General features: G+C 39.3%; 1 protein-coding gene across 1 annotated transcript in view; it reads right to left on the reverse strand.

The window, feature by feature from the left end:
• Positions 1-25,941, reverse strand: part of LOC139950545 (polyamine-transporting ATPase 13A3-like) — a 50,752-nt gene that overhangs the window by 7,532 nt on the left and 17,279 nt on the right. The window contains exons 3-27 of the mRNA XM_071949283.1: positions 16,757-16,865; positions 15,689-15,804; positions 13,425-13,592; positions 12,909-12,991; positions 10,335-10,485; positions 9,787-9,953; positions 9,111-9,180; positions 8,418-8,552; positions 8,230-8,296; positions 7,632-7,763; positions 7,268-7,444; positions 6,701-6,811; positions 6,535-6,581; positions 6,200-6,388; positions 5,315-5,521; positions 4,964-5,068; positions 4,462-4,615; positions 3,744-3,864; positions 3,451-3,575; positions 2,898-3,079; positions 2,653-2,763; positions 2,318-2,397; positions 1,604-1,756; positions 848-944; positions 401-473 (exon numbers count right to left, since the gene is read on the reverse strand). Of these exons, the coding sequence (XP_071805384.1) occupies positions 401-473; positions 848-944; positions 1,604-1,756; positions 2,318-2,397; positions 2,653-2,763; positions 2,898-3,079; positions 3,451-3,575; positions 3,744-3,864; positions 4,462-4,615; positions 4,964-5,068; positions 5,315-5,521; positions 6,200-6,388; positions 6,535-6,581; positions 6,701-6,811; positions 7,268-7,444; positions 7,632-7,763; positions 8,230-8,296; positions 8,418-8,552; positions 9,111-9,180; positions 9,787-9,953; positions 10,335-10,485; positions 12,909-12,991; positions 13,425-13,592; positions 15,689-15,804; positions 16,757-16,769 (3,034 nt within the window). The 5' untranslated portion in view covers positions 16,770-16,865. The remainder of the gene's footprint in view (positions 1-400; positions 474-847; positions 945-1,603; positions 1,757-2,317; positions 2,398-2,652; positions 2,764-2,897; positions 3,080-3,450; positions 3,576-3,743; positions 3,865-4,461; positions 4,616-4,963; positions 5,069-5,314; positions 5,522-6,199; positions 6,389-6,534; positions 6,582-6,700; positions 6,812-7,267; positions 7,445-7,631; positions 7,764-8,229; positions 8,297-8,417; positions 8,553-9,110; positions 9,181-9,786; positions 9,954-10,334; positions 10,486-12,908; positions 12,992-13,424; positions 13,593-15,688; positions 15,805-16,756; positions 16,866-25,941) is intronic.

Genomic DNA, 25,941 nt, shown 5'->3' on the forward strand with positions numbered 1-25,941 from the left:
GGAATTAAATATCAATGAATAATGTATCTTAAATCTAAATCATTTGATAATCATAATAATATAACTTGTTTTTAAAACCATTGGACACTTTCGGTAAACAGGAGAAAATAAAGGGAAAACCCATCCTTGTTTATGCACGTTTCGCCGTGTCATGACATGTTGTGTTTAAAATAAATCCGTAATTCTCGATATCGAGAATTGATATTTTTTTAATGTGTTCTCAAAGAGTAAAGCATTTCATGGAATAATATTTCAAGAGAAGTCTTTCACAATTACCTTCTGTAAACCCTGTAAGTTATTTGTAAATCTGTGAACTTTTATTTTTTTCTCGTACCAAAAGTGTACAATGGCTTTAAGCAGTCAGTTAATAATGAAGAAAGATAAGTTAGTGAGTACTTACTGAGAGTAGCCACCGATGTTGTGATTATTAGATCCACATAAAGGAACTGCCAGTCACCGAGGTTTGAGTTGGTCTGGGGAAAAAAAGTCAGACAAAAGTTTGTAAAATTTAGTTTATGGTAGGTTGGGTGGCATAGTGGTATCTATCCTTGCCTTCCATGGCACTATGTGGATTGGGGTTTCAGTCCATACAGGACTGCGACAAGGGTGTTTTTTTCTTATACAGTTATCTCGCAACTTCGACGACCGATTGAGCTCAAATTTTCACAGGTTTATATTTTATGCATATGTTGAGATACACCAAGTGAGAAGACTGGTCTTTGAAAATTACCAAAGGTGTCCAGTGTCTTTAAGTTTGCATTTCTGAGAATCATTGGCTTCAAGACCAGAACCAAGTGCCAGATGTTGGTCTCATTTCTGAACCTCAATATCTTTGTCTTTGTCTTACCCAGTAGAGAATGATGACTGATGTAAACTGAATGATACTGTATAAGGCCATGTACTTGAAGACACCTAAGGAGGTCACCAATGCTGCTCGCCCCTCCCTGATCAAACAAGAAAAGAAAAGGAAAACATTTTACCTGAGGTGTTTTATATGTCACTATTCTCTTGCAACTTCAATGACAAATTGAGTCAAAAATTTCACAGATTTGTTGTTCTTTGACAATTACCAAAGATGTCCAGTGCCTTTAAGCAGATGAACCCTATGTTAACCCTGTAAACACAGAATGTAGTCCCTTAGTTCAGTATCCAACACTATGTAGAAGAGGAGCTATGAACACCACATCTTGAAAGTTTATAATAATAATAATATGATAAAAATTAAAATGTATATAGCGCCAAATCCATCGAAAGCAATTCTCTATGGCGCTTAGTACAGAGAAACATTCAAAAACAAAAACCCTAAATAGATAAACAGAAAACACAACACAGTATAAAAATCAGTTTAAAATCAGCAAAAAATTTCAAGCGAAAAATGAAAGGATTTAAAGAAATAAACAATACAAAGGCCACACAGTTGGAATGCACTCTCCACATCAATCAGGAAATCCAACTCTCTTCGAACATTTAAAAAGTGTATAAAACATTCTCTACATATATCCTATCTAATGCTCAGCGTTCTTGACGTTGTGGCGCTATGAAAATGCCCTATATGTATGTATGTAATCATCCAATATACAAGAGATATAAGCAAGGAGCCTACCTAATGACGATGGGTACCGATGAGATGTTCTGCGTCTTGGAAGTGAAGGGAGAAGCGACGGAAGCCTCCGCCTCCGACAGCGAGATACCAGCATGAGCGGTCTTCAGAGCTCCACAATCATTGGCTCCATCCCCGCACATACCAACGCAGTAACTAAACACAAACACAAGAAAGGCAATAATTATACAAAAAAATGCAGCCTAGGCTCATTTGCGGTTGAAGATTTGAAGAATTCCAAATGGCCGATATCACTACATGAGACCTGGGCCAAATTTCATAGAGCTGCTAAGCACAAAAATTTGCTTAGCAAGAAATTTCTTCCTTGATAAAAACAGGATTACCAGGTAAATTTCCATTTGTTGTATGTTGCTTTCTTACTGGTATTCAGCTGTTGTTTGCTTGTCCTGAATATCACGTGGAAATTTGGTTGGCATTCCTGTTTTTATCAAGGGAGGAATTTCATGCTAAGCAAATTTGTGTGCTTAGCAGCTCTATGAAATTGGGCCCAGGGTTCAATTTCAAGACTCTGCTTACCGTAAGCACAGAAGCGGCGCTTACAGACGGAAGCATGGAATTGTGTGCTTACAGCAAGCATGGAATTTTGTGCTTACGGCAAGCATACTTCACGGGTTGTCGGCAAATTTTGGCTTCTGCGCGTGCAACTCAATACCTGGTCCCCTCTGACTTTTGCTTAGCATAATTGATTGTTCTCACCTGATGTCTTGAAGGGCTTCCACCAGTTGAGTTTTCTGATCAGGGGCCATACGAGCAAAGACTGTCCCTCGCTGGACAATCTACATGGAGACACAAGATCAAAGTTTTCCACAATAGTCAACTTCAAAGGTATGGGTAACTGTTGGTAGGGCGGTACTTCAGACAGTAAATATCCAAGAAATGTTCACACAATTTCTTGTCCACTTATGTTTTGATAGATGTTAAATTTGCACCGGGGATAAAAAATTCCTCAGAAAAAAAAGTACAGAGTATACATTGCTAACACACATCGTTTTAAACCAAAATTAAAATAAAAGTAAAGGAGGCATTCTTACCCTTGGCATGAGGAGAGGAAAGTGCTCTCTGACGACAGCGAAGGATTTTCCTGTAACTGCAAAGTGGAATCTATCATCACCTTGATGTGTCACAGCGTTGCTGTTGTACAACTGAAAGCAATATAAGAACATTCACCGAGTGTTTGGATCACATTTAACTTGATAATTTAGATAATGATGGTAGAGAGCTTCCCCTCAAAATCTTACTTTTCCTAAAAATCATGATGACTAATGAGGTATCGTACCTGGGAATCTGACCGAGTATATTTGCCGCTATTTTCTCTTTCTGGTGTGGTGTCGTAGTTCCAGCTGATGGACGCGAGGCCCTCACCACTAGGTGGCGTGGCATTCACCATGATGACCTTTGACATCGGAGCGACCATTCCACAATCCCTGGCAACACTTATGGCAGTCAGCATGTTGTCACCTTCAGAGTGAATAAGTTGATATTTAAACGAACATTACAGAAATGTGTTTTGCTAACAAAACAGTTGCTGGCAGTGTAGGCACTTTATGTAATCCACTACATATCTGTTTAGCATACAAATTTCATTGCCAGCAAGAAATGCGTGGGGTACGTTAGCTGGTAACATGTATCTGCTTAAAGCAGGATTTTTCTGTGCTTAGCAGATTTTTGTGCATTAAGTGGTGTGGCCAAGCAGTTAAGAGCTGTAGGAATTCAAACTCTGGTGTTTCTGATCAGCAGAGTGTGGGTTGGAATCCCCAGCCATGACACTTGTGGCCTTAAGCAAGACACTTAACCATTCAAAATAATGCGCAAGCATTATTGTTGTTCACCTGTGACCATAATGGTGCGGATGTCGGCCGCCATTAACTCATGAATCACGGGTGTGGTCTCAGGTTTCAGTGCATTCTGCAGGACCAGGAAACCCAGGAAATTCAAGTTACATTCAACGTCTTTCCTGGAAAAGGGAAAACAAAAATTACAAATATCAGAAAATAAGAAAATGCAAACATGGCAAAGGAAACACAGATTCAAAAACTGTTAAACTCAAAGAATTATCTGTAAACATGAAATATGTTTTCATGGGAACATTTTGGCATACCTTAACTGAAACAAATTCAATTACCTAGAAATGCGTTGAGAGTGGTGCCATGACAATTTGGGGTCAAGAGGTCGCCAAGCGAGGGCGATAACACGGTACCCTTGCTGTGTGAAGCTCTGTAACACTTCAAGGAAATCCAGCGGCACTACACAATAAAGAGATAATATTAATAATAAAAATAGAGACGTTTAGAAAGCGCATTATGCAGAAGCCTTTAAGTGCATGAATAAAACAAGCAATGAAAGAAATAGAAAAATACAAGTAAGCAGATGACGAATAGACAGCTACAGACAAATGAGTTTCCAACAGAGACTTAAAGACAGTGGACACTATTGGTAATTGTCAAAGACTAGTCTTCTATTTTCTGTATCTCAACATATGCATGACATAACAAACCTGTGAAAATCAGTCAATCGGTCATCAAAGTTGTGAGATAAAAATGAAAAGTAAAAAAAAAGGCACCCTTCTCACACTGCTTTCTGATGCGTTATTTCGTGACCTTTTCGAGACCTCAAGTTCTAAATCTGAGGTCTCAAAATCAAATTTGTGGAAAAATACTTCTTTCTCGAAAACTACTCAACTCTAGAGGGAGCCGTGTCTCATTATACGTTCAACCTCTCCCCATTACTCGTTACCAAGTAAGGTTTTATGCTAATATTTATTTTGAGTAATTACCAATAGTGCCCACTGCCTTTAAAACAATGTAAAGATCTAGCCTGGCAAATATGCACAGTAATCGTACCAGTCTCTCTGATGCACAGAGATGCGATCATCTCTGGTGCCCCTTTGACGAACACTTCCATGTTCTTAGCGCCTATGGTACGAGTAATAACGCTCATCCGCTGCAGACCAGATGAAAATGGAAACTGTCGAAGGATTCCAACCTCATATGGCGCCTGTGATATCAATTAATAATAACAAAGGATTTAGTTAACGAAGGAACGAGTCTATTTCATTACATTGGTGTGTTCAGAAGACTTCTCAGTTCTGAAAAGAACTGTCCTGCTTTTTAACTATTACCCGGGCGGATGGTATAGAAAATTGGCTGGGACTACTACTTTAGCTTATATGGTCGTCGTTAACTGTACTACCGCAGAGTCAGTTCTTTAATTGGTCTCAACGTTTCGACTAGCTTTCTCTAGTCATTGTCAGGAGACTGAAGAGATTTGAGAGAAGTTGGCCTGTTATCTTCATGAAATGAAGAATTAACCAATAAATAAAAAAAAAAACTGTACCACACTCACCTCATCCGAGTGATCTGACAGTAATGTACCATTGGATGCAGGTTTAACAATCGTTGGGATGATGGTATCGAAACGAGTCGTATCGCTACCAGGCTCTTCCAAAATCTAAAACAAATAATTTAAGAGAAACAATATCTTGCTACGTTTAATGATGTTTGAAGCTGTCCATGGTGTGAAGGATAAGAAAACCATCAATAATAGTAAACTTGCGGGTACAACCATGAAATAATTCTCTTTAGAGGAAGTGTTTGCTCTGTAAAGTTTTGTTTAAACCAATTCCATAAAGTTCCTATAACGTGATCTACGTGATCTTTGTTTTCATCGTTTCTTTAAAGATTAATATATCCGTACCCAGTTGGTCGCTTGGAACATCTTGAGGTCCAGCGGATCGCCGACTAACTCCCCGTCGATCCTCGTCAAGGAATGACACGTTGCCATGGCAACCCTAAAGGGACCCAGCGCCAGGTCGGCGGCATTCTGCACGACGGAGAGGAAGTGTCGTTCCTGTAGGGGGACCACGCCCCAAAGATCTAGACCATCTTCCGTTAAGGTGCCCGTCTGAAGAGGAATGAAATTGTTTTATTTTATTTGTAGGCAGAATTTTAGATAAGAGAGAGTCACTTGAATAATAATCAGCTGAAAACAGTGTCTACTTTCCGAGAAAACCGCCAAAAGAAATCAAAGGAATTTCACCATTTTTGATCCATCCACATTTAGCAAAGTGCACCAACCACAGCTTAGCTAGCATCAACAGTAACCGACTTGTCAACCTCATTCCCATTGGTGTACGATCTCGCCAAGCGCCACTTTTTTACTTCCTAGAATGCCTTGCTCAATTGTATATTTTGGGCGTATATGATGGCCAATCAATGACATGCATCAGAGTTTCCCTGCCAGGGGTTAAAGACGTACGCAGAGCTAGCAGGTGATACGGCACGCTGCCAATTGTAGCGAGGTTGCCGACTTGTTGGCTCAATTAGGCTTTGTTTCCAGATGACGGATTCAGGAGAATGACGGTTAAATAACGTTGATGAAACTACATAATGTTCTATTACTTAAAGTAAAATGAGGGCTGATATTGTTGAAACATGAATACTCAAGAGATGTATCTATGTTAAACTGTTTCTGTTTACCGACCTGTTTTCGCGTAGCTCTTAGAAACTGTTTCGGTCAGTGAATGTTACTTCAGAAAACTTGTTTCTGGTCATGGTCGCCATGACACTTCCCTGTACTCACTTTATCAAAGCAGATGAGTTTAAGCTTCCCACATGCGTTGATGCGCTGAGGGCTGATGCAGAACACGCCTTGTTTCTTGAGTCGGCTCTGAGCATAGACTGTCCCGACCGTCATGGCCGCCGGCAGGGCAGGAGGCACACATATCGTAATGATGTCAAGGACTTTGAACACAGAATCTGCTGTGTCGGCCTGTGAAAATATCATTTTATATCAAGGAAATTCAGCACACTTTATTCACAAGAAATTTAGAGACCAGAAAAAAAAAAAAAAAAAGCAAAAATAGTTAGTGGCCTGATGTTTCAATTAATCTTTAAAACAAACAAAGATGAACTGACCTTTCTGTAGATGAGGATCACAACGCTGTAAATCATTCCCATTAAAGCTAGAGACAATAAAACAAAATAAACATGGGTGTCACTTCTTGCAAAACTTGAGACCGAGTTTAATAACTTTATATTAAAAACAAAAACAAAAAACAAAACAAACATAAGCTGTTCTTACCAACAAATGAAAGGAGCCCAATAAACTTGAGTGCGTCTCGGTAGAATTTGAATCCAACAGGTTTCGGGTAAAGAATCGTCCTGATTAGATCTCCCTTCAGGGTTGAAAAACCTACGGAAAAAAAAATAAAAAAAATTAAGACAGTCATCATGACTGGTTTCCCTAAAAACTTAAAAAACTAACAAAGATGATGACAAATAGGGAGGCCGCCAACATTGTGTTAGATAGCTCAGGAGGCCGCCAACATTGAGTTAGATAGCTCGGGAGGCCGCCATCATAGTAGTTAAAAAGCAGGACAGTTCTTGCCAGAATTGAGAATTCTCCAGAATTGAGAAGTCTCCTGAATTCCCCCCAAAACACTCGACGACAATATATCAAGACAAATTCTCCAAAGAACAAACTCTACCTGGCAAGTAGATACACACATGCTATTACCGCAAACCAAATATTTATTGACACCTCACCATGCCTCAAATCCCATATTACCTAGTCTGTTTCTTTGATAATTTATATAACATCACATTTACAACTTCTCAAAACATTTTTTTTCTTCTGAAAAATACAAACCTGTTCTTGCAACAACGGCCTTGACCTTGCCGCTACCATAGAACCGAGTCTGAATAATATGAGTTCCGCAGAATAGCGTGTGGCGTTTATGCGCATCGGGGGAGTAGTATGGGATGGCTTCTGTATCGCTGGGCGGTGGGTTTGGAAGAGGGGTCTTCGTAACTGGAACACTCTCACCTGCAACAAATCAGAAAGGTGTCCAACACGGGTATAAATGGGTAAAAACGGGTACCTGTGAGGGTAGAGGTTGATATTGTGTATGAAAAAGCCAGTGGAGCCCCACGGCAGGTCAGGGCTGTATACTGCCTAGGGGGGCTAAGAAAGGTTATAGGACTGACAAACCCCTGGACTAAATCTCACGTACCTGTTAGCATACTCTCATTGACGATACAGTTTCCGCTGATGAGTACAGCATCACAGCTCATAACGCAGCCATTCTGAGGGATGAGAACCACATCGCCAGGTACCAGCCATTTGGAATCAGTCTCCTCGCATACTGCATGGACATAAAGCCATATTGGATAGATATTAGTTGAGATATCAAATGACAAACCACAAGGAAAAGAGACTTGATGAATTTTTTTTAGAGAATTGGGACTGAACAAAGAATAAATTGACTACGGCAGGATTTGAACCAACGCAGTTGCATCCCCTTAAGGTGATCCCCTGGCTGCCGCTTTGAGGTTGTATCGTGTACTTGGGTGTAATCCCTGGCTACAAAGCAGTTTTGGTTGTACACGTATTGCTTCTGATTGGCACCCCTGAACAAAATGATTGACCAAATAAGGAGACTCCAACACTGGGTGAGATGCAATGTAGCTTACTCGGAAAAGCGCTTGCACATTAATCTGGACATGCTGGAGGTCGTTGGTGACAACTCTATCGTAGCATCATTGACCGAGGACAGCACTCCAAATAGAATGATAACAATATCGAGTTCCAAGATTTGAATGCATACATACCTCCATTGGGGCGGCACACTATTACAGTGGAATGGTGGACGACCATATCTTTCAGAGTTTTAGTTTGCTGTAAGAGATCAACGACAAAAAACATTATTGAACCAGGAACGCCAGGGCGTCGAAGATAGGACTCTTGAGGGCGCTGTTGTATGGAGCACTGTGCAAGGCGTCTATTTATACAAACCAACCTTTTTAGTTTCGTAGACGGAGACCACCAGTGAGAATATGAGAATAATCACGATACAGATTGTGTAGCTGTAGTATTCCTCAGCACACCACAGGGCAATGCTGAATAGCTCAAAGATGTAGAAAGGATTCAACACCTTGGTAGAACAAAAGACAACACAGAGAAAAACAACATTATTATAAATATTTTGGTAATTTGAAGATTTGTCATCGTATTAATAAAGTCTGTGAGTATACTCAGCACTTTCCAAAGTTCTGAGACATAAAATCACAGACATATTACTCGAGTGGGATTCAAACCCACAACCCTTGCAATTCTAGACCAACTAGACCACCTAGATTTCCCAGTAATAGGGGCAGCTCAAATTCTATATTTTAGAAGCGGTACTGCAACAAGTTCTGGGTTTACAAAGTTTGAGTTATGTCACAGCTAATGGGGCACCACTTTTGGTTCCCTCATTGTATATGTTGCGTAATAATAACTGTACACACATTATTATTCTCATCCAAAACATCTGATGGCATCATCCTGAGAGAAAATGGGTGTCAACTTGGTTTATCATGAGTCCAGATAACATTTAATCAAAACCGCCTTGAATTTGACATGTACAAAGCAGAGATTTGGAAATGATAACTAAAACTGACTTTAAAAAAAAAGAAAAAAAAAGGAGGATTTGTTTATAATTCTCATTTACCTCTTCAATGAACAGCTTGAAGTAAGACTTGACTTTAATATCAATGAGATTTTGACCAAATAGAGAACACCTATCACATTGAAAACACCAACAAATGCAAGTGTTAACAATACATATAGAGGCTCTAAAGGTTATTTCAAATACAATATCAACCTCTACCCTCGCAGGTATCCATTTATACTCCTGGGTGAAGAGAAGCAATTATAGTAAAAGCATTTTACTCAAAGACAAAAGTGTCACGAGCGGGATTCGAACCCACACTCCGATGGCCTAATCACCAGAACTTGTATTCTTGCTTGGTGTATCCCAACATATGCATCAAATAAAAAAACCTGTCAAAATTTTGACTCTGATTATCGAAGTTGCGAGAGAGAAATGAAAGCAAAAACACCCTTTCTGCACAAGTATGTGTGCTTACAGATGCATAGTAAAGGCTACTGAAGTCTTTTATTATTTGAGTGGGAAATTACATCTTTCTCACAAACTACCTTACTTCAGAGGCAGCAGTTTCTAACTGTTTTCTACTATCAAAAGCTCTCCATTGCTCCCTACCAATTAAGTTATTAACGTATGCTAACAATTATTTTGAGAAATTACCAATAGTGACCAGTGCCTTTAAGATTCTTTTGTAAATGCAATGAAATCAAATCAAGACGAGGAACGTTTCTTTACAGACCTCTGTGATTGTTGAGATACCGTCAATCCCTTGTTTAAGTCACTGTAGAAGGACGCGTTGGGAATTCCTTCATCCAGCCCGTGTAAGAACTGATACGACTGGCAATCTCGATCCCAAAAGTAAATCAGTTTCTGGAACTCAAAGTAGCGCAGCTTTGACCTCGGGTCCTGGAAGAATAAAAACGAATGGTTAGAATTTACACCATGAATGTCAATAAACCAATTAAAGGCACTGGACACTACTGGTTAACATTTAAAATAATGTTTAAGCTTGAAAACTTACTAGTTATTAAACAGTGGAGAGATGTTGATAGCTCTATGATATCATACAACATTGTTAGAAACAATGAGGTAAAATAGTTTTCTCACTACGCATCTGAGAGCACAAAAACTTGTGCAACAAGGGTGTTTTTCCCACTATTCTCTTGCAACTTCAATACAAAATTAAGCTAAAATATTTACAGGTTTGTTATTTAATACACCAAGTGAGAACACTGGTCTTTGGTGTCCAGTGCCTTTAAATATATAGAAAAAGTTAAAGTATGTTACTTTTTGTCTTGTAGGTTTCAAGAGTGTCTTAGACGCATCGTCATCATCCTCATCTTCACTGTAGCCGTTTACTTCCACTCCCTCTACGAAACTACTACCACTTTGATGTAAAGCATCACGGGATGCCACGTTGACACTGCACTGCAAGACTCTACGGGCAAATTATCATTCAATGTATTAATGAATAGTTAATAATACAAATAGTAATAACTGGATTTATGTTATTTGGCTTTACCCATATACAACCAATGTGTGTTAGCACCGTATACTTAGTACTTTCCCGAGTTCTGTAAGAAAAAAATTTCTGGGGGTGGGACTCGACTCCATTCAAGTACACAATTGTTTCCATACTTCCATAAAAAAGTAACAACTATATGTATTACGGAGTAAAGCAAAATTATCATTAAATAACAGTGTATGGGGTCGTTTGGGTAAGCATTCTCATGAGCTTGTTATACAAATTTGAACCAGCTACCTTTGCAATTCTAGAGCAGTGTCTTACCATTTAGACAACCGAGATTGCCTGGTAGCTAAAGGCAGTTCGAATTCCATGCTTTAGCAGTGGGTACTGCAACAATTTATGTTAAATTGGCATCGGGACAAAAAGCTAAATTCAATTAATCTTGATTAGATCCCCAAAAGGGTTAATTCAAATGCTTGCATACAGTAAAAACGTTCACACATTCATAAAGCGCCAAATTACCAAATAACCCAAGAAGGAAAAAAGACAAAAGCATAGTGACGGTGACAACCAGCTACAGATTGGAGAACAGGCGAGTCTTGAAACCCTTTTTGAAGGACAGAACAGTCCGAGTGTTTTTGATAGGGACAGGCAGACCGTTCCGTAGGCGAGAGGCGACAGTAGATAAAGCTCTTTTCCCTTTGAGATTAGCTTGATTGGATTTTTCTTTTAAAACTAAATGACATAGAATATAATCACTCTGGGTGCAATGATAAAAGAAATAATAAAAATGACCTAAAAAATGTCTCAACAAGGTGAATATTTCTAGAAAGATGAGCGCAGTGACACCATTTGTATCCCAGAGAAATACTGCTAAATCAATCACCAAAGTTATGAATTATAAGTGTGATTTTTTTGTAGATGTGATCTCGTTGAAGGTTATAAGTTATGCATGATTTGTACAGAAATTAAACAGTACAGAAACAAACAAATGATTAAATTAACCTGGAAACTTCATCCTCTTCTAGCCCAAGCCTGTATGAAAGTAAATTGTCAGGAATATTATTTACATCGCAAAATCATTTTCATCCAATTTGAGCTACAAATTTAGATTAAATCTTTGAAGAGCCCTTTTTACGTAGCGAGCTAAGCTAAATCAATCACAAGAACCATCTCCGCACTCTCAGGTACCCATGTACCCCTAGGTGGCGGAAACAATGGGCAACTTTAGACCATCTGCCGTTCACCAAGAGAGGGCGCTCTTCACCAGGTAATGTCAACAACTTAGGAATAGGAGAAGCATGAGTGGCGGTCACTGACAGCAAATACCTTGTGTTTTGCGTGTTTTTGATTTTTGTATTTAGATTTAGCCAAACTGTATTTTGTATTTCATAACACAATGCCAGCATAAACCGCACTGTTCTGGAACAGGACGTATCGGACACGAGTTCCCCAAGGATAACAAGTGGTGTGCATGAGTTTTTAGGAGTGTTTCTTCTAGGGTAATTAGCAAAAATTCCAAAATGCTGACCTACAAAAAAATTGAGAAGAAATCTGATTTAGTTTTTAAGAGGCTGAGAGACTTCTAAATATTTTTTGAGTATTTTTGAATTTTTAGCATTTACCATTGTTTGCTATAGGAGTTGTGCACCCTTACCTGGTAGGTCTGCTGCCCTCTAGTGGCAGAGCTTTCAAAAAGTCTCCCATTAAAGTTAAGTGTCTTGCTGAACGACACAAGTGTCACCTTCAGGATTTGAACCCACACCCAAATGATGTAGCCACCTTAACTCGAGCTCACTGCTCTTCACCACACGCCCATGACCACACCCCAATTTATAAAAGCCGAACAATAATAATATAATATAATAATAAGTTTCGATTTATATAGCGCCTAATTACTAACACTTAATTCTCTAAGCGCTTTACACTAGTGCCCTGGTCATAGGGCCAATAAAATCCCTTTTTAATGTTTCTCAGCTCCCTTGGGTGTATACAACCTGGGCAACAGTTTTTATCGCTCCAACGGCTTATTCATTCACAATATCAACCTCTACCCTCGCAGGTACCCATTTCTTCCCCTGGGTGAAGAGAAGCAATTATAGTAAAGTATCTTGCTCAAGGACACAAGTGTCACGACCGGGATTCGAGCCCGCACTCCGGTGAAAACGCCCCAGAACTTGAATTCAATGCTCTTAATTAACCACTCGGCCACGACACTCTACAAAATTCATGTTTGGTTTGATTTTGTGGGTTGAACAGAGGAACTTTCTTCAAAGTTAACTGTTTAAATAGATTTGTTACTCGGTCATGACACCCCCTATTTGAATAGCCTAACAATACATGTTTGATTTTGTTTGTAAAGTCGCGTGGAGGAACGCTATCCCCAAAGTTACCTGTTTGAATAGATTTGTCGGATGAGAGTTTCGTCAGCCCCTCTGGTGTGAATCTTCTCCACAAAATACTGACCGTACTCATCCTGTAGTGGCAATTACAAAACGGAATGGTTTAATGTGAAACAATCTATGATCGGCGTTATAGAGCCACCATGTGTCGAGAAGTGGCCAATGTCACAGGTACTGTTAAAACATCTTAGGACATATTCAGCGTTCTCTGCCACTCCCTTTTTATTGGTGTAAAAAAAGGCAGTACATTTTAGTGGATACATTTTAGTGATCTTGGATTAAGAAGAAACTAAATTGTAAACTTCCAGTTACACAGTAAGATCTCTTTTAAGGAAGTGATGGTTCTGAAGATATAAAAAAAACATTTTTTTTGAATAGCAGATTGTCAAAACCAAATAATATGTCTGAGAGCCATACCAACAAACAAAAACAAAACAAAACTCCTTTCTATTTTTTTCAAAAAAAGCTGGGCGACAAATATGTTTTCTTTTTATTTTGTCTCATCACCTTGAGTAAGACAGCCTCAGCTTCTCGGATTGAAGAGACAGAATGAGTACACCACAACCTCCACTCTGGCTTCCAGTAGAGGACGAGCTGGATGAAGCCAAGGGTCACTACCGTCAGGAGAACAATGACGACCATCTTAAAGATGCTCAACCGATATCCAGTACACTCCTGTGAAGAGTGAGGACAAACCGTCAATCTATGATTGACACTCGGTAAACATCTTCATACAATATGTATTAAAAAAAGGTTGTTTAACCAAGTACACTCATTGATGTGTATTAAAGGTTTTTGTATGTTTTGTAGATCAGGTTTTTGGCAAGATGAATCTTTTCTATACCCACTGTGAATAAAGATGTATGTTGTATATTTTACAAAAAATAATTAATGGCTGGACATTTGGACCCTAGCAAAGTCTTTCTCATAAGAATCTGCCCAGGTCAAAACGTTAGGCCATTAGTTTTGCATACACTGTATACCATCGGCCCATTTGGTTAGTTAGTTGTTTGCAACAGCTTATTCTATTTTCTTTAATATAATTTACCTGTAGAAGTTTCAGATTTGTTAGTCGGCAAATTTTTGAGAATAGGAACATCACAAAGACAAAGCGAGGGTTTTAAGAGAGTCACGTGAATATGTTGGCCATGGGCATCTGTTTCTCCAAAGCCTGCCCTTTCACTTTTAGCAACATTATAATAGCCTAGCCAAGATGCCTACTATAACAGAATAAATTCAAGCCCTACATGGAATTTGTAGCAACTGAGATGAACATGTGGACTGTCAGACTTGGGTATTTTGAATATTAATTTATGTTTATTGTTGAAACATACAGTGCATGCAAACATTGACAGTACAATGAAATGTTTACTCTCTAGTCTCTATGTTGGTTTAATACACTAGTGCAGCATGAAGAATATTGTTGTTTGTTAGGATTAATAAAGGTACAGTTTTAAATACTTGTTTTTATTTGTTTATCTAAGGCAGCAACACCTGTTGCGCTGTGTAGAATAAAAACCATTCACGAAACAATGTACAGCAATATCTATTTAGTATGCGGTTACACCATGTGTATCTACATCCAAGCCTGGTAAATTTGTTCGTTTGAGAACTTTTCTGGCTCGATATTCAACTACCATATCGTTGCAACAATTGGCTTGGATTGTGTGTGGGGGTGTGGGATTGTGGGAATGTTCTGTTATGCCTAGAACATGTAGAATATGGCCCACTTTGGGAACACTCTCTGCTATCTAGGGAAGCGTGACTGCAAAAACATCTCTAGCCCAAAACAATTTTACCAGTGTATAGACTTGGTTTCATATGATTTTGTTGAAAACAATTATTCAAAGAGTTACTTGTTCTTAAACCAGTGTATAGAACTAATGTTTTTTTTTTCCTATTAATCATGTGCACTTGACCCTAAGGTTGTATTTTTGTTCAGTCAGTTTTTGTGATACTCAAGGCCAGCCGCTGCCACAGTTGGTATGTATGCCCCGTTGACCCATGCCCTGGAAGGTCAAATCCGCATAAAATGGCCTTGCCTCAGCTATGCTTAAAAACCAGGCCTGCAGTCTAGTACAGTGTTTACTGTGTAATTATTAAGAATAGTACCCCGCAATAAAAACTACATAACCTTGGCAGTTATAAAATAACTTACAAGGACTTCAGTAAGTGAATCAACACAGCCAAGTAATTAAACACAGAAGAAAGAAGAAAAGAGAAAGTCCTTCATTAAAAAAACAAAAACAAAAAATAGCGGTACAAAATCTGTCATAATTTGGTGGTTAGTTTCAGGTTTTGTTTTGTCAGCCTGGATTTATTAACACTTTCCATAGTGGTCTTATTTTGATTGGGGCAACCAAAACAAGCAGTCATTGAAATGTTGATCACTAAATTGTTTTTCTTTCATTTTCAGATGGAAATATTTTAGATTCATTCAGCATTTGTACTGGTAAAACACATGATGTAGCCACATGATGTTTGTAATGAGCTTTCAAGTTGCAACAATTTAAAAACATCTTCTTTTCTTATGATTATTATGACCCAGGCCTTACTCCATGGAGGCAACGAAGGCGATTGCCTCGATGCTCCCTGGTCATTGTGTTTGGGCTCTTTAAATGCTCACAGTAGATTTTTTTTATATTTGTTTTTTTATGGTCATTAACTTGTGGAATAATTTCCAAAAAATACACACTGCCTTTTAAGGATGCAAAACATGGACCTGAACCCACACTCTACTGCCGAGATTAAGCTGTAATTGTCAAACTCACCACTTCATCATTTGAGAGTCCGACTTTCAATACTGCAGAAGAAGAGTTACTCGACCTGGTGTTATTGCTGAATCTGGTTTGCGAGACATCAGGTGGCTCAGCACCATTCCTGCTAGCTGTAAAATAACAATTAAGGCATAAATATTTATTACTTTTTATTTTTGTCTGTTTTGGTTTTACCCTAGACTAGTCGTTAATGGTCCCACGCGGTGAGACAGTCGAGTTGTGACGGTGCTCTCGCGAGATCACTGCTCTCGCGCCAACTGCCGGTTGCCCGACTTCTACTCCCCATTAACTGGGATCATAGCGGTAGTCTTGCGGGGCCAGCAGTCTCTCGAGAATACAGCGCGAATCGCGGGGAGAGTTGTCACGCTATCACTGCGACAGACACTTGATGACTTGTCCACAAGTCTAGTTTTACCCACATAGGTTCATCGATGTCTGTTAGCACTGTATAGGCCTAGTCAGTACCCCGAGCTCTGTAAAAAAAATCACATTCACAGGCAATAATATTATTCGGGTGGAATTTGAACCCACCACCTGCGCAATTCTGGAACAGTGTCTTTCTTACCAACTATTGTAAACCACCGTCGAGATTGCCCGGTAGCTGGAGGCAGTTGTTTGAATTCTATATTTTAGCAGCGGTTTAACACTTTAACATTAGTGAACAGAACAAAGGAACAGTACTCTTTGAGCAGGGACAGAGTAAATTTTACAATACAATCAAATTCAATATCATACAAGACCAAAATCTAAAATGAGAAAGAACTATCGGCAGCCCGCAGAGTGCTTTTTAGTTAGTAAACCAGTTTCGTTTTAACAAGCTCCATGTTTTTTTGGAGTCCATCTTACATTTTAGAGAAGATTTATCTAACTTGCCATAAATACATACTTTGATGTTAAACAGAAATCAACTGAGCTCAGAGTCAGAGTCAACATTTGCTTTTAACAAGCTCCATGGTTTTTTTTTCTGTGGCAGTGCGATAAATTACTGGCCGGCCCACAAAAACTGGTTTCTGCGGGGCTGGGTCATTAATCATTTAAACAAAAAAAGCTAGCATACTTTACCTGTACGGCTCATTGCAACTGTAGAAATCACACGAGTTCTCTCGAAGCATGTTCAGTTCCTATCTTCAGAGGGTCATATCGCTGGAGCTTTTATTCACTGAAACTTGGTCTAAATTAGACACAAAATACCTAGTTAGTAAGTACGCAAAAAAAACCACCACCGAAACTTTTTTGTGTCGCATCTGTTCAGCACACGTCGACGTCTGGTGCGTCGTCGTGTCACACCAGATGCACCAGACTAAAGTGTAGCCCCACTCTCTGGCCCCGCCCCTTGAAGGAAGTTGATTCAGAAGCGGCAGAGGGCGCTATCATAAAATATTTCTGACCAATAACTCGCCATTATTCGGCGGGGAGGGGGTCGTGGCCGTTAAGTGGACTCAAATAAATCGATAGGATGAACACACTTGGAAATAAACAACGTTCTTTAATAATATATGAGGAATTAAAAGTTACAGAAATGGACAGAAAATTACAGTACGGTTCGTGTAGTTTAATAGCCTAAAGGGATCTTCTTAGAAGCCCTGGTTTGGCTGAGGAAATCAACATCAATCTAAGTTAGGCTACGTAACTGTTCTTCTTAGTATAAACCTAAGTGTGCTTCTTCCAAGCCTTGCTTGAAACAATTACAAATCACAACGTTCTTTCATTAACTTTTAACTAAAAGCTTCTGCTTTCTACCTCGGTTTATGCAAGTACAAAATTAATTACACTTTCTTTAGTTTGAACCCAAGGGTTCGTTCACGATATCACATGAGCATTTTGGCTGGTTTACATCCAAAATATTAATACAAAATAGATCTCAAATTAAACCCGTGTTTACGGCTACTTTGGACGCTAGCTCGGTCTCTTGCCTGCTTGGTGACTTTATAAACCAGTTCTACTATAAATATGGCTCCAGCCGGCCCTCATGAAGTCAGTCAGTAGTTGACTCCTCGGACACACTACGTCAAAATAAAGGGTTGTGAGCGTCATGCGTATACAAACCAGGGTTGGTCATCTACAGTGAAATAGTTAGCCAAGAAACATACACAAATATGTTGCCAAAAAACACAATTTTACAGCCAATGCCCGGGCTTTATATACTGAAAACACTATTTGCAACTTCAGAAATAAAATAACCACTTGAAACTTCATGAAACATCTACAAGGAAAACTAAAAATCAATTTCAGAAATTGAGCATTCTTCACTTAGTTTTACTTTGGTTAAAGTTTCACACTCTAAATTTTACTTGCGATATTTTCGTTGTAGGAGGGCACGGTTCTAGGCTGAGGGTGCCGGTGGAAATCGGTCATGATGACTTCCCAAATCACAATATTATTTCGCCGTGGACTCTGTCACACCTGGCCATAGAGCATAGAGCTAGGAAGGGTAACATGGAATATCTATGTATGAGTCTGCCCTCTAATCTGCGAGGGCTGATTCCACTCACGCCGGGTGGTTACGGTCGTTCCACTCTCACTCACTCTCTCTCTCTTTCTCCAGTTAAATTGCGACCATGCGCGGTCGGAGTCATCGTCAATACTATTCCACAATCACTCTATCCCCATACCCACGGAACCTTCCCCCGATTGCCACACCTACATTCCAACATACCATGTTCATACTAGCCCATTCACAAAACCCGAACCATCATGACCAAATAAGGAATTCTCTGAACCTCGACCCAAGAACAATACACGAACTTTTACTACCAGTGACACAATGCAACTTAAAACGGACTGGCCTGCTTGACCAACTCTCCAAGAACTGAAAAGACAAAAGTAATTTCGCGCTACCAAAAACTTAACAATTTAAAAAGCTCCAAAAAAAAAACGGAATCATAATGACACATACAATGTCATTGTAGCCACTTTGATTGTTTTGATCCATATACAATTTGCATAAAGGCTACACTGAATCGACCCCATATGCATGGTCACTGCTTATAATCCCTATTGGATAAAGGCTCACCCATATATAAATGAACATGGTTACTTTCACCATTTTGTTTTCTTCAATAATTATTTGCATATACACTGACCCAGGGTAGCTTTCTACCATTTAACTCCCATTGGAATTGCATGAAGGCACACAATCCACAATATCTCATTTTCTTTTTCATTTTACTACACATTAAAATTTTGTTTTCAAAAGGTAGACAACCACAATAAATTCACAGCCAAGTCACTTATTTCTGGGTGCGTTCGATTAGCTTCCCCGGGTCGACCCCGGTGTGTGGTGTTTTTTTCCAGGACGAACGTGTGCAGATAATTACCCATGTTTGTCATGGAAAAAAAAACCCGCCACACACCGCGGGGTCGACCCAGGGAAGCTAAACGAACGCACCCACTTATTTTACTCCCCATGTACATACCGCCCTCTATTTTACAGTTTGATGTACAGTCATATCCACTCAATCATTTCTATTGTTTAGACAATACAACTAGAAGCCAATCCTTTACGGCAGGACTACTTGTATTAATTATAACAATTAAGATATGGGACTCTCCTTTAAGCAAGCTTGTCGGGTGGAACTCCAATAACTTTATTAGATAGATGTTCAATTTGCATCGGGGATAAAGAATATTAATTTTTGTTTTTTACCCATATACACAGATGTATGTAACACTGTATACTCAGTACATTCCCGAGTCCTGTGAAAACAAATCACAAGCATTTTACTCGGGTGGGATTCGAACCCACGACCTTTGACATTTCTGTGAATTTTTTTTCACAGGACTCGGGAAAGTACTGAGTGTACAGTGCTACATACATCGGTGTATATGGGTAAAAAAAAATCCCCACATTGCAATGGTGCTTTTGTAACGTGGGCTGTAACTGTAGATCAAATTGGGGACACTGTACTCGTTTTTCATCTGCGGTCGACAACATTTCGAGAAAACGAGTATCAGTGTCCAAGTTACTAGGTCATCGGGCTAATGGTGATAAACAATCCATCCATCACTCAGGTCCGATTCCAGCCATTTTTCACGACCGTGTAATAAGTGTTTTCGGTCATCTTAAAGATGACACTGCCTCTCCAATGACCGGGTTCATTTCCACCGTGCCCTTGCCGGAGCCCATGTAAGTACACGCAACAACTGCCAGGTGCACGAGTTCTACGAGCAAAGATTTGCCGAGGGCAAACACTCTCCTAGTTTTACAGCTGTTTAAACGAAATCTTTGTAAAAGTGTCCATATGATAACTAGGGTGTCATGCACTGCCTGAAGACCAACTCTAATTTGATTCCGATATTAATTTCATATTTTTGTTTCCGTTCCAAGTTTGTACAATGATGGCGGCGTTTTGATAATCGATTCCGTACACAATGCACGTTAATGTCAGATTGAGGCATTGTATACGTGCACTGTGTAGACTGGTATTTTGGGCAAGTTAAAGAGCTTTAGAGAGTTTAACGATACGTCAGGATTTCAGACAAAAAGGCGGCATTTCTTAATCATTCCTACTGCAACGTCGCAGCTCGTTTTTTTGCCAACAAACGTTGAAAAAATATGGATTCGAAAGCCTTAAATGCAAAGCAAAAAACACACAGCAACACTTTGTGACAATTACAAACAATTATATATAATGTTGAATTTGTTGAAAACAAAGCAACACATCACGAGATATAGGCTAATGTTTAATTAAAAGTTTTCAGGAATATTGAAATTTTGTGACAATATCTGTCAACGCGATTGATTATTCTGCTACCATTCGGCCAGCCGTGACAATAGACACATCTAGTTCCCTTTTCCTTGTTTTTCCTTGAGCAACCGGGGAATTGTAAGATTCATACTGGGTAAGTATAGAACACGTATAAATATCGCACCAGTCGTCGATTTCACAAAACTCTTCCTAACTTAAGACGAATCTTAGGACTTAAGACGAGTCCCAACCCTGCACTGTAGCATGCAGACCTTAAGATTAATCCTAAGTTAGGATGAGTTACTCGTCCTAACTCGAGATAAGACGAGTCCTAACTCTTTGTGAAATCGACGGCAGTGTCACTGAAAATGTCTTGTTGAAAGATAATAGTTATTCGTGTTCATGGTTATTGGTATTTTCGGCATGGCTGGTTTGGGTGCCGACAATCACGCATTCACGGATTATAAATAAATAAAAAACGAGCTGAACAAATTCCTCCGGGGTCGTGTGGATGGATGTTATGAGAACAGAATCAATTCTTGGAGTTTAAAGGGAGAGGCAACATCGAGAAGACTTCAGTATATGCACAGCATTTTTAAAAATTCACAATTATTTTGCACGTAACTTTAAAGGCACTGGACACTATTGGTAATTACTCAAAATAAAATGTTTGCAGAAAAAACTTATTTGGTAAACGAGCAATTAAGAGCATGTTGACAAATACAATTATGAGAAATGGCTTCCTCTGGAGTAAAAGTACTTTGTGAGAAAGAGGTAATTTCTCATTCAAGACTTTAAAGGCCTTTAACTGCCCGAAACCCTTTTATTTGGCATGGGCAGCATTTTGTGCAAAAAGTTCGTTTTTTCTTTCATTTTTCTCTTGCAATTCCGATGATCATTAAGTTCAAATTTTTAGTTGCTTAATGTTGGTATACACCAAGTGGAAATAATGGCCTTTAAATGGTCTTAGTGAAAATATCTCTTACAAAATTGCCTGATCGAGTCTATCTGAAAAACGCTGATAACAACTACAACACATCAAAAACGGCGTATCTTTTATAAAGGAGTTGATCGTTTGCAGTGAGTTTCATCTTCATGTTAAAGCCATTGGACCCTTTCGGTAAACAGTATTGTCCAAGGCCCACACTTTGTGCACCACAACTTCTATATCGAATAACAAACCTGTGAAAATTTAGGCTCAATCGGTCATCGGAGTCAGGAGAAAACAACAGAAAAACCCACCCTTGTTTCCGCGCTTTTCGCCGTGTCATGACATGTGTTTAAAATAAATCCGTAATTCTCGTTAACGAGAATTTATATTGTTTTGCTGTTTTCTCAAAAAGTAAAGCATTTCGTGGAATAATATTTCAAGAGAAGTCTTTCACCATTGCCTTCTGTAAACCCTGTAAATTATTTGTAAATCTGTGAACTTTTATTTTTTTTCTGAACCGAAAGGGTCCAATGGCTTTAATTTCCAAACTTAATTAAAAACTACACACTTAATATCGATAAAAAGCCACATGTTACATTCGCAATACACAGGTGTATCTACCACATGGAAAATGTAATTCCCCTTCCACGCTGTCAATTGCGTATGAAGATTAGCCTTAAAAAAAAAACTAAAAAAAACCGTTAACATTTCTGTCGATACAAAATATCCATAGTTACATTCGCAATATTATACACCACATGAAAAAATGTAGATCAATTTCATTGGCGCAGATGTCTCATGTAGGCTAATCAAGCGGAATCCGATTATAAAATGCATAATTGGAACACAATTAAATTCGGCCTACTTTGCAACAACTCGACTACGTGGAAATTACGCAAAAAATGAGACAATATTAATTTGTGGCTGGTAGGCCTACATCAATTATGTAAAGTTGACGTTTATGTACACTGTTATTATTAACTACACGGAGAAACAAATCCACTGGTCTATTCCCATACAGTAATTTATAGTATGGGGCTTTGCGTCAGCACACGACGACTGTTTGAGTTAACGTCAGATACATTGTTGAGTAATGTACCATGCCCCCATTTACATGGTTAGGCTCGTCTCCAACCGTCTCCAAACCACGTGACGTAAGAACCAGGAATCACATGATCGATTACTAGTGTACTTACCAGTAACATTACGATAATGAACCGAGAAAAGATATACAAATAGGCTAATTAATGTATTGAGTTTTTGTGTGGGCGCTTATGATCTTGCACATCAAATTCAACAATAATGTTGTGCACAGGAGGACTGTTGGAAGTCTGCCGCCACCTAGCGTTAACAAGTTGTTAGGTTTTTTACAAGTCTTCAGTTTAAACGTCAGGTGCGGTTCTTGGGAGGAAATCCCCATCCACCCGCACCTAATCTTGTATCCATCACGTTTAAAAAATGTTGTGCAAAGGAGAACTTTTGAGATCTTGGTCAGTCTGCCGCCACCTAGCGTCAACAATTATGTTGAGTTTTTGTCAAGTTTACAGTAACACCACGATTGAATATTGTTATTTAAAAAACGGGTATAATGACAATGACCTTGTTGCAAGCTAAGGTAAACTAATTATTGACACAAGTGCTATGATTTTAATAAGGTGTAATTAATAATAGACACGTCTCACTGCGTTTGGATAGAACTAATACCATGCGCAGACTGTTGGCCTCCAAAGTCCAAAGGCATTTGATTGTTTTGCCAAAGCAATACTGGAGAATGCACTTTGTCAAACTTTCACCCACTCCTGCGTAAATCGAGAAAAGGAAGATACCATCAACAGCTCAGAACAGTGGAGACACTTGATCAACTCTACGAATCACCTATCGTGTCGGACACGTGAGAGGGTGCGGGGAGCGCGCGAAGTAAACGTGTCTAAAATGCCACTCGAAACGTGTAGTGTTCCAAACCACGTATGGTCCGCTGACAGGAACTACAATTCTATATCTCGCATCACTGTGTCACCACCCGCTGTTCAAACCGATAACGGGTTTTCCTCCATGGCGTTGTGAAGAGCGTGCGATTGGGGGCTATCAGTGATGTGATCTTCTCTGTACAACATGCGACCAGATAACACCTGTCTGGAACTCAAACTGCCTGCGCTTGGTCGTTAGCGCACTATGATGCGGGAATTATGTGTACGGTCATAAACGGTTTTGCTGTACTTGTCTCACCAAGCAAGAACTTCACACGGTTTGTCTCGCTCGTGCGTGGCTCACCTGGACGTAGCGTCAGTATCCAAGACAAACTAACCGTGTTTTTCACACGATGAGGTTTTAATTAAGCGACCCCTCTCCTCGTAATTCTGTCAATATTTTCTTTTGTTTAAAACTCTGTATACCAGTGTCTCTAAAGCGTCCTCACGGAAAGGTGTTTTAATAATGAGATAATGATTGAGATGAAACAGTGAGCGGCGGATCGTTTTGTGGAAGGTCTATACTCGATCAAAGGGGCGAGGACGCGTTTATGGTTTTAGGGATACCAAGGTAGTTCATCAACTGATAGCACCAGTTCACGTCACATGATTGAGCTGCTACTCACTCACAACGAACGTTGCTGTAAAGGAAAACTCTCATCCAACATTACGGTAAGTCATTTATGGTTTATTCCACACTCCATAACATTGTTTTTTGCTCAGGGTTTGAAAAGCATGTTTTATCCGATGTGGCGATTGTGAGCTTCCTAAAAGAATATTCAATTGGTAAAGAACCGGAGGAAAGTGCTCGTGAAATTTGCTGGCAGTACTGCCGAGCTTAAATGAAAGGATGTATGCTTTAAATCCCGAGGCGATGCCCGAGGGCTTAACTCATTTTGCGCGAATTCTTCCATTAGGCACTTTCGAAACCTTCATTTAACCTTAGCTTTCCAGTGAAAATCTGGCAACGTAACTTGTTTTCTGCCGTTCGCAGTTCAAATCACTTTCCATTATTCACTCCCAATTTGCTTTGTCTCTAATAATATAATACAAAATCAGCATTTAAAACTCGCTTGAGTTGGCGCATTTGCAATTTTAAAGTTCACTAAATAAAATAAAATTAGGCCAATTATGTTTTTTCTTCGGCGGCCAAACAAGGTAGCAAGAACTGAAAGTTTAGAATTTTAGGTCTCGAAATCAAGCATCAGAAAGCACACAACTTCGTATCACAAGGGTGTTTTTTCTCTCATTATTATCTCGCAACTTCGATGACCGATTGAGCTCACATTTTCACAGCTTTGTTATTTTATGCATGTGTTGAGATACACCAAGTGAGAAGACTGGTCTTTGAGTCCTCTGACAACTACCAAAAGTGTCCAGCAGGTCTTCAACCATACGCTGCAGTATTCATCCCTCTGTGACAATTCTAGAAATTGTGAAATGTTCACCGTTTGAATAAAAAGGTGTTAATGTAATTGAAACTGCGGGTGTTTAATGCTGACGAGTGAAAACGTCTCGCCTGAAGACACACACTCTTCACACAGTAGGAGACGTGGCCTATTGACACTTGACAGCTCGCCACATCACAATGTTACGCGGTTTAAGTTTCATCGTTTCCCACCCTAAGATCCATTAAAGAGGAGACACAAAATAAAAGTTGCGACACTTTGGGTAATTTGAACAAGGAAAGAAGCTATTCAAATGATCAGTCAGGTAGTCTCAAACTTGTGACGGGCGGGAGAGAGAAACGTTTTTTTCCCTCTCTTCAGAAACGTTCGCTTCCCTTTGATGCTGTTCTTTACGCGACCGGATGGAAAGCAAATACCATGCCGCAGCCGTGATGTTTACTCTCCTTGGTTCGGGTAAAGCCGAAAGAGTGTTTCCAGTCAGCATGTACTTTTCAGTAACATATCTCTTTCCCCTTTACCCCATCTCAACTTACCCATCTTATTCTCTTGGTGGGACCAGTGGGTGTTTGCTTTGGAGTAGCTTTGGGATTAATATGTCATTGGGTGTATAATGTACACAAATCACACCACGGCAAGTTCTATATGATTGTCTTGCATCATCATATCGCACGCAGTGAATTGTTGCATTGCTGTATTTCATATTAGGCGCAAGATAAATAAATAACCTAACATATCAAAAAGTGCAAAATGTGCAGAAAGCTCAAAATTCAAAACTACATGAAAAGTAAAGTCTCACATTTCTTTTTTACAGTACAAAGAATATTATCCAGTTACTCCTATACACTTTTATCCTGAAATTGACATGGGTTGTCCGAAGGCCCGTCGAGTTTTATATTCTCTCTACAAAAAATAACATTTATACTTGTGTAGAGCTCCAAACGTCTAAGCTTTGATCTTGTGAAAATTTCCTTAAACCTCTTTGAGCAAATAAGTTTTTTTTTGAGGGTCCATAGGTCATCCAAAATACCTAACAATTGCAACATATTTACACTGATTTCCTTTAATTTGGCTCTCAAATCGGTCTGGTATAGAATATTTTGATTGCTCTGCTAAATTGTTCTATACCTCTGGGCAAATAAGACAAATTCTTCCGGGTCTAGGTCATCCAAAATACCGCAAAATGTAGGCCTACATTGTACTGTATGGCTCTCAGATCGGTTTAGTATATTATATTTCGAGACAGTGGTTATGT

The sequence above is a fragment of the Asterias amurensis genome, chromosome 18, assembly GCF_032118995.1.
Source record: "Asterias amurensis chromosome 18, ASM3211899v1".
NCBI classification, from domain to species: domain Eukaryota; kingdom Metazoa; phylum Echinodermata; class Asteroidea; order Forcipulatida; family Asteriidae; genus Asterias; species Asterias amurensis.